The sequence below is a fragment of the Melospiza melodia genome, chromosome 9 (genome assembly GCF_035770615.1).
Source record: "Melospiza melodia melodia isolate bMelMel2 chromosome 9, bMelMel2.pri, whole genome shotgun sequence".
In the NCBI taxonomy this organism is placed as follows: Eukaryota; Metazoa; Chordata; class Aves; order Passeriformes; family Passerellidae; genus Melospiza; species Melospiza melodia.
The window spans coordinates 16815910-16825078 of NC_086202.1; the positions used below are offsets into that span (position 1 = coordinate 16815910).

Sequence of the window (9169 nt, forward strand, 5' to 3'; positions counted from 1 at the left end):
AATTAGAAAAGACACTTAGTTTAAAATACCCCAAATTAGGAAATATAAAAGTTGTCAACAGACCTAGTATTTTTTTCTGTGACATACTGACCCATTATAAGCATTTTTCTTTTCTGTAAAACTGTTTTCTTCTTGAACTGGGACAGATTTTTACTTTGTTCAGTCAAACTTTGTACATTGAAAAAATGCATTTTCTTTCTAATTAAGTGATGATAAAAAGAATTATTTTAGTACTGAAATAGTCTACTCTTGGTATAAGTTTGAAGTTTGCTATTCCTGAAACATGAAGGAAAGAAAGACAGCTCATCATCTCAGCTTAGTGGCAAGATAAGAAGAGTGAAGATGAATGCTTGCTTGTTATAACCATCTACTCAATACAAAAAGTGATAGACTTCGGGGACTAAACATTCTTCTATACTCCAAGATTTCTTAGGGTAGCAAAATAAAATTTAGGTTTCATAATTTCCTTGAAAGCCAAAATATGCTTTATGTGCATGAAGATTGAACAAATTCATAGAAATCCCAGCCTGTTAAGGCCAATGGGAGATTTCCTTCTGGAATAAAAGACCTCTTATATAGAATACTAACATTATAAATTTTAACATGAAAGACACATGAATTGTAAGTTGGAAGTACATGCAAAGAGAGGATTGAAAATTATGAAATGGAAAACTTAGCCCAAGATTTTGGTCTAGGGCAGAGTAAGTGAATAACTTTTAACAGTTAGCCCCTGCCCTCTGTAGTAACTCTGTGTTATCCTTCCAGGTACCTGGGAATCACAAGGCCCCTCACATACCCTGTAAGGCAGAATGGGAAGTGCATGGCCAAGATGATCCTGTGTGTCTGGCTGTTGTCTGCCTCCATCACCATTCCCCCGCTCTTCGGCTGGGCCCAGAACGTCAACGACGAAAAGGTTTGTCTCATCAGTCAAGACTTTGGCTACACCATTTACTCCACAGCAGTTGCATTTTACATCCCAATGTCAGTGATGCTTTTCATGTACTATCAGATCTATAAAGCTGCCAGGAGGAGCGCTGCTAAACACAAGTTTTCTGGTTTTCCCCGTCTGGAAGAAATGGAAGGGATTTCTGTGAATGGACTTGTAAAACTGCACAAGGAATCTGAAGAATGTACTAATTTTTCACGACTCCTAAAGCACGACAAGAAAAACATTTCCATCTTTAAAAGAGAACAGAAAGCTGCCACCACCCTTGGGATTATTGTTGGGGCCTTCACAATCTGCTGGCTGCCCTTTTTCCTCCTCTCAACTGCAAGGCCCTTCATCTGTGGTACAGCGTGCAGCTGCATCCCCCTCTGGGTGGAGAGAACATTTCTGTGGCTGGGCTATGCAAACTCCCTCATTAACCCTTTTATCTATGCCTTCTTCAACCGGGACCTGAGGACAACCTATCGCAACCTGCTGCAGTGCAGATACAGGAACATCAACCGCAAACTCTCGGCCGCGGGCATGCACGAGGCTCTGAAGCTTGCAGAAAAGCCAGAATTTGTTCTGTAAGGTCACCCATCCTCTACTGTGATCATTTTTTGTTGTATCACGTTGCCTTTTCCCCCACAGGTTTGAAAGAAGTGTTGTAGGAAGAACCAGCACTGTTGAGCACTGTTAATGCAGTCAGCAGGAAACAAGGTAGAGCCCACCTGTCCTAATCAGCCTGGAAAAGCAAGAGCACCATCTAGAGAATTTGGGTCTAAGAGGAATATAAAAAAGGATGGAAGTGAAATGTAGCACAGGATGTTTGAGCTGTTAGTGAGGAAAAAGCAAAGTTGGCCTAACCTGTTTGTTTGGCCCAAAAAATATTTAGTAGGTCTGAATGTTGGATGCACCTTGTGTCCCAGAGATTCTTTGCTGTAATAAAGACCTGAGAATGGTGAAAAGTTAATTTCCTTCCACTTCAGTATTACAAAAATAAATCATTAAAGAAGAAGCTGAATCAAAGAACTTGTATTCCTTAGAAATATTCTTTATGATAAAACCCCATATGTTCATTAAACATTAATTTACTGGATTGCCTGGAAATGAACTATGTTGTGAAATTCAATATTGTTTTGCACAGCAACTGTGGCACTGAAAGAATATGTCACACTTCCAATGTGATTAAAGAGTTTGAGTAAAGTCACATGGACCAGCATCAACTGCTGCATACAGCCCTGCAGCACAGTCAGCTGCAGTGCTGCTGTGCAAATCACACCAGGTAATGTTGTACTGTATATCTAACATAACAAGTGTGTCTGATTACAGTTTATTTCAGGATCTGTCTCGTCTTTGTCCATCTCTTCATTCTTTAATTCTCTTGGCTTTCTCAGCTGAGCACTTCTCTAATCTAGATGGAGACTGTCTGTGCACAAGTAATTTCTGTGATGTATGGCTGGTCCTTGCTCCATTTCAGTAGTTAATTTACTGTCTATTTGAAAGCTCTTCTACTTTCTGGGACTTCTTTCTTTTCTCAACTCAGTAAGGAAAAAACAAACATGAGACCTTATGACTTCAGAGACATCTGGACTTTATCCTTAGAATCTGATTTTAATCATCACTTGTGCTTAAAGTGATTTAAAGCCTTGCTGTGTGTATGAATAAAGACAATTTACTTTTGCTGGTTCTAGCTTTTTCTGCCATCATTACAGTTTGTCCAAGTGTGTGATCCTACTTCCCCTGACTTTAGTAACAGATCTCTTCTGTCAGTGTAGCAGGGCCAAATAGTATAACAATTTTTTATTAAAAATTAAAAATAATCATATTGGTTATATTAATATATTACTAGTAATGTATTAATATAACATGCAGCAATTTTGTAAGATACTATTATAATAAAATAATAATAAAACAACCCATAAGAACAAGATGAGTTCTTTGGCCCAAGTGTGCACTGCACACCATGTTCCAGCTGAAGCAGAGGGTGAGGGTACATGACTGAACAAACACTTCAATCTTCAGAGCTTGATCTGCCTTTTCAGATATTGGGACACCAGTGAGGAGACATGTTCATTATCAAATTGCCTCAGCATCAATTCCCACTTTAGGCTAACTTCTGTCCCTGCTTTCTCAAGTCTGAAGGCAAAATGACTTCAATGAGCACAGTGATGCTCATTTGGGCTGAACATCAGGGGCAGTCAGTGCCAGAGCCCTTGTTCCAAGCTTACAGAGGTAACTGCAGACACTCGAGCCTCTCCCTGGCACATGGCCAAGAGCTGGGTGATGTGCTGAGCCACTGAAACAGGCTGCAGCAATTTTAGATGCATTCATGCACTGCAGTAGAGAGTACATTTTGGCCTCATTTTAACAACAGAATTGTAGAGTAAGAGGCTGTATCCCAACATTAAAACAGTTTTCTAAAGAACTTTCAAACTTATTTGGGACAGTCCTATTTCTTTTAAATGTTCCAATATTATGCACAGGGACAAGAAGAGATTTGAGCCCAGAAGATCCACAAGCTCTGGAGTACAGGGTTACCTCAAGTATATTTTCCATATTGAACATGAAATGACTTTTGTTTATTTATTACTTATCAGAGGAGCTTTTTTTGGTTTTTTTTTTTTTTTTGTTTGTTTCCAGCATAAATGAGAAGTTTTCAAGGCCCCTCTAAGTTTTTTTCCTGTATAAGGACATACATGGGAATGTACAAATAGATGTATCTGGGAAGACTCCAAGTGGGACTACGAAACTCTGAAGATGATTTTAGAATTCTGGACAGAAGTTTCAGCATTTTTATTCTGCAGGAAAGCCTGAGAAGCTGTTTCCTCCAAATAAGATGATTTTTATTTTTTTTTTTTTTAATGGAATATGTGTCTTGTGAGTCAGAAATTGACATTTGCCCAGCTGTCACTAAAGGCAATTGCTTTCCTCTGGGAAAACATCCTGCAGGAGTCCAGCTTTCCTCTACCATCTGTTTCAGGTAATGAGAGCACAGGAAGGAATAAGACTTGTTATGGTGTTTATACCAATCCTGGAAGTTTTTGAGATAAACATCCATATTTGGTCTCTGGATGTGTTTGGAAAGAAAAGCAAAACCAATGAAAAAATACTCCAAAAACCAAAACTCCACAAAGTTTTTTCATACACCCAAATCAAAATATTGACAATTGAATGGTGTTTCTAGATGGAGCTGTATTTGAGGGGAAAAGTGAAGAAGCTGAGAAGATTAGAAGAACATCCCACTGCCCAAGCACACAAAGAAGTTGAGAAGAAGAGAAAGTTTGCAGGCAGAATTCTAATGGGAAAAGGCTTTAGGAAGAACAAGAAGGACAATATTGTTTGGGATTGTGAACAGGACATTTCCTTTTTTAAAAACATAAATAAATAAATTGAACTGCATCACAATGTCTAACTGCAGCAATAGCATTTTTTCACTTAGATAATTCACCACACTTCTGACAAGAGAGTAATACAAAAATGGGTGTATGAGAAGTCTATGTCAACATGTGTTTGTAGCAAATCCAAGAAGTGACTGCACTCGTGCTCTCTGTGTTCCTCCATGTGTTTCCAGAGGAAAGCCAGAAGGGTGAATCAAATAGATGGGATTGTGAAAAAAAATGGAAATAAAAGACTCCAGGAATCAGCCAGAGCACAGGCAGGCCAGCATAACACTGCCTAAGTGAAGAGGGGGAAAGTGAGAATTGCACTCCCCCTGCCCTCTCAGCACAGCTTTTAAGAGGGAGACTGTCTGTGGTGGGAGCCTCATTGCTGACACTTTGCCAGCTCCCGCCACCTGCCAGCCTGCACATCCAATACTGCAACACACTGTTGGCACTTGCCAAACTCCTGTTTAGCAACAGCCTTGCTGGGGAGAAATAGAAATAGCAGAATGGTAAAACTGTGACTTGATGATAATATCTTATTATTAATATGCCTCTATTGCTTCCCATTTCAGTTTCATAAGAAGAAAACCAATAGTTTTCATGCTCTGTTCTGAGCTAGCACCACCTGCAGAAAGATGTGTCAAAGAGTGGCAAATAAATCTACTGCAACAAGACAAAGAAGGGAATTATGTATCAAATTAATACTATAAACAATACAGACAAAATCCACTCACTCTTTTGTCCCTGCTCCCTGGCAGGAAAACAGATTTCCAGGCAGCCATTGCTCCAAAGAGTGCAGCATTATTTAAACAACATGATGGAGTTAAGTTTTTGGATTACTGACCAAGACACTGCAGTTACAGAACTGGAAGGTGTTGGAAGCAATGCCATTGGTTTTTGTGCTTTCCCTATCTATTTAATTTTCATAATATTTTTCTGATCCTACAGGAAAAAACCCTATTTAAATTACAGTATTCTTGAAGAAAGTGCAAGATCAATGTGTCATCAAATCCTCTTCACAGTTTGCTTAAGAAGTAATTCTTGTCTTTTAAAATGTTTCTCAGGAAGACACAGAGAAACAGAAAGGAGAAAATTAAGAGACTTGGGGAATGGTTGTAATATGCAAAATTATTATTATCCTGGAACAGAAGACACGTCTTATTTCAAATGCTGACGAGGTAGGGATTGTGAGGACTAGATTTTTTTTTTTTCAAGAAAGGCTCAAGCAAGTAAATTTAAAAATAGCTTAAGAAAAATTGAATCAGAAGGGTAATCTTTAAAATTTGCAAGAAATACAAAATTAGGTCCCTCTTCATGGTTTTAAATCTTCTAACATTGTTATCACCACTAAAGATTGGGTTCAGGATGAGTCTGAAGTGAATTATATTATTTATATCCACTTTCTAAACATTTGCCAAATGGGTCCCCACACTCAAATTCAGCTTCTCTGCTCTTTCACTGAAACCCTTCTCACCAAGGGATCGTTCCAAAAGGACAGAATGGCTTTTATTTGCTGAAAACTGAAAAGATGCTTATGATTCCCAGATTCATTTCTCAGTGCTCCAAGCTGAAAACCCCCATTGAGCTACTTCCAAAGGATATTAATATATGGTGATTTCTAAGGGTAATATTTTGATGATTTGTGTAACATTGTGACTTTACTGATTGAAATTATAATTTGTCTCTTTTGCAGTTTTTCACATAGAGCTAGTTGAGTTACTTCAGAAAAAAAAAATGCATTCAAATGTATCCAAGTTTCCAGAAGAATTCATCCAGTTTTATAAACCAACAAACCAGACTGAATAAATATTTTGCCTTTAGTTTTCTGTCTACTCAGTCAAAATCAACGATATTTCATTAATTCAGCAGTTGTGTGGTCTTGCTAGTTCCAGGAAATTGTGTTTACAGTATACTTATTTTTACCTTTTGCAAGAGAAGAGAAAGCAAGCCACTGAATTAAACTTAGTCCAGCCCTTTTGAAAAACCTCCTTTGAATCATGGAAACACAGAAAAGAATGCATCTGGATAAACTCATTATTGCCTCAGAAAACTTGGCATCTCTTGCTAAACTAACCAGATCTGTGTAAAAACAACAGGAATTCTTCAGTCAAATCTACCATCCTGAAGGTGGTTGCAAGGAAAATATAAAATTAGGCAAATTAAATTAACATTTACTTCCCAACAGTAGTGTGAAAGCTGACAAACCCATCAATTTTATTTCTGTCTTCAAAGAAAGCAGTAAATGCAGCAAGTGGAAATCATGCTAAGGACCTTTCACTTGTCATTACAAGAAAAAAAATCAGAAGTTCAACTAAGCACGTAAAGTTAATACTGCAAAATAATTTTTTTTTTAATATTAGTATACCCTTTCTGAAACAGTCTCCTATCAGCCCAGAAAAGAGAAAAACAACATGCTCTAGGGCAAATCATATAAAATCCAGAATTTTATTCTGGCATTAAAAGAAAATCCACAGTTGCCTAAAGCATAGAACTGAAAATGCCTTTGTCTTTCCTTTATATCTAGTTTTGAACTTGGATGCGATTATCAGCCTTCCTTTAATTTGAACAATTTTTTACCAGGATGTGTTTTCATGTAATAAAATATTTGAAATAAGTGAGAATGCCAGTTTGTCTGTAAAAATGCCTGCTCCTGAAACAACCAGAGATATGAATAATTCCATGGTTTGAAGAGGGAGGCTATAACAAGACAAAACAGCCCCTTGCTGCAAGGCTGGAGAGGGATGCCCTGAAACCCTGTCTTGTAACCTTGCAGATGTTCGTGTTCAACATTTCAGCCTGGCTGCTCTACAAGAGTGGCTCTTCCCTTCACCCTGCTTGAGGAGAGAGGCAGGAATTTGATTATTCCATGCAAAGATCTTGCAGTAATTCTTTGTCCACAGCCAATTTTACAGAAGCAAGGCAGAATAATTCTTCATTACTGCTCTGCCTCCTTCTGTCCCTCTCACACACGTAGTCTCCATGAGGTTGCGGAGCTTTGTGCTGCCACCAGAGCTGGAAGGCTGCACCAAATGCAGGACTCTTAAGTCACCTCTGTTTATTGAAGGAATTTAGGGCTTTTGCCACTGAACTGTGTAAAACAGACTGAGAACTTCCTCAGTTCCCACAACACCACAAAATACGGTGAGTACAAAGGCCCCAGAATGCTCCACTTTCCCCCAGCTTCCTCATTTGAATGGGATTTTAGAGAATCATCTCAATAGACATGATCTAATTGCCTCTTGAGAAATGCTTCCATTTATTTCAGTGGTATATTTGGTCAGAGCTTTTAGTTGCTCTAGGATATTGCTCATCTAATTCATCCACTTTTTTAACAACAGGAGAAGTTCTGATTTCTCCAGGGAAAAAGAGTCATGACCAAATGTGCTTCAGAGCAGCCAGAAAAAGTCAAGCCAGACCAGGAAGAAGAAAAATGAACAGTTGGCTTCTGAAGAACTGGATGGATTTATAAAATGTACTTCATCTTCCTTTGATGTGTGCTAAAAATATTCCATGAGCTCAATACATTTTATTAGATACATTTCTATTGGAAGTGCTCACATCTTGTTTGTTATGGAGGAAAATGCTGTTACATACAAATGAAAATAGTTTTCTGCCTGAGAAAGCCAAATAATTTCAGCAATAAGTTTGACAAAGGGTGGGGGGAATGCCACTAAAACTTAAAGCCTTGTACAGATTTCCACCACATTTAATTATGTAGAAGAACATTTGTATGTTTACCATGCTTGTGGATCCCAGCACTGGTATTCACATTCAGGGATTGTCAGTGATACTGAATGTATTTTGCTGTACTAAAAAAGAAAGGTTTTCAGGCAAATGTTGTCTCTGTGGATGCTTTCAGAGCTTGTGTTAAAGAGATGCTGTACACCTGCAATGGCATTGAGAACGACAACAATAAAAGCCAAATTTTTGTTAAATATTTCTGTTGTATTAAGTAAATGTCTGTTACTTGTTGCATACATGTGGTTGGTTCTCCCAAACTTTTGTAAAAGCTGCTTTCAGTTATGCAGTGACAAAAGTTAAGGGACCAAATTAGAATGCACATGTATTACACCACAGCTAATTTACACATATGATTGCTTTAATGTAATTTTCATGACCTGCCTATTTATAAATTTCTGTCATTTCAATTCAAATATGTATAAAAGGCTGGAGAATTTCCACAGCACTTTGCTTTTTGTCTTACTGCCGAGCTAGAGAGAGAATTTTTTTTCTTTTGAAAATGTACTTAAGAAGTGTTATTTCTGCCAATGGTTTGTTATAATTAAAACAGATCCCTTTGGTTTCACAAAAACTAAATAGGTGAGCATAAATGACCATTTTTCCCAGGGAAAATTGATTCAAGGCCCTATTCCTTAAAAATCTCTTTTAACATTTTTTTGTTTGGTTTTTTTTTTTGAGCTTCTCACATTAATTTCCCTTCAGAGTTTCTAAGCTATGCATGGTTATACAATGCACAATGCAGAAACACATCCCATTCCCAAAGTCTGTCTTCTTTAAAGTAGACCTCAATGAGCATTTGCCTTATTTCCATAGCTGTGGGATTTGTGATAATTTAATCCCTTGCAGTTTAACCAAAATGCTGCTGGTAAATCATCCAGTGACTACATGTGCCATTGGGGCTTCGATTTCCTTTGTTTAAATCAACATTAAAGTTCACCGTAACTGCCTGAATAAGGAGTCAGACATACCAGAACAGGCCAATTAATTTCTTATTGGCAAGGAATCAGCGTAGGAAGCAAATCAAATATGTTAGGCCTATGTAAAACCTAGAAGTGAGAGCCTAATCCTTATTCTACACCTGATCCTGACACCCTAAGATGACTCCTGTGGTTCCATG

The 9169-nt window shown here is 37.9% G+C and overlaps 1 protein-coding gene across 2 annotated transcripts in view; it reads left to right on the plus strand.

Annotated features, from left to right (window-relative positions):
• Positions 1-8248, plus strand: part of HTR7 (5-hydroxytryptamine receptor 7) — a 29277-nt gene extending 21029 nt beyond the window's left edge. The window contains exons 2-3 of one of the 2 annotated variants that reach the window (XM_063163536.1): positions 766-5489; positions 7650-8248. In XM_063163536.1, coding sequence (XP_063019606.1) covers positions 766-1516 — 751 coding nt within the window. In that variant the 3' untranslated portion in view covers positions 1517-5489; positions 7650-8248. The remainder of the gene's footprint in view (positions 1-765; positions 5490-7649) is intronic. The other variant, XM_063163537.1, reaches the window with a different exon arrangement.
• The last annotated feature ends 921 nt before the right edge of the window (positions 8249-9169 follow it).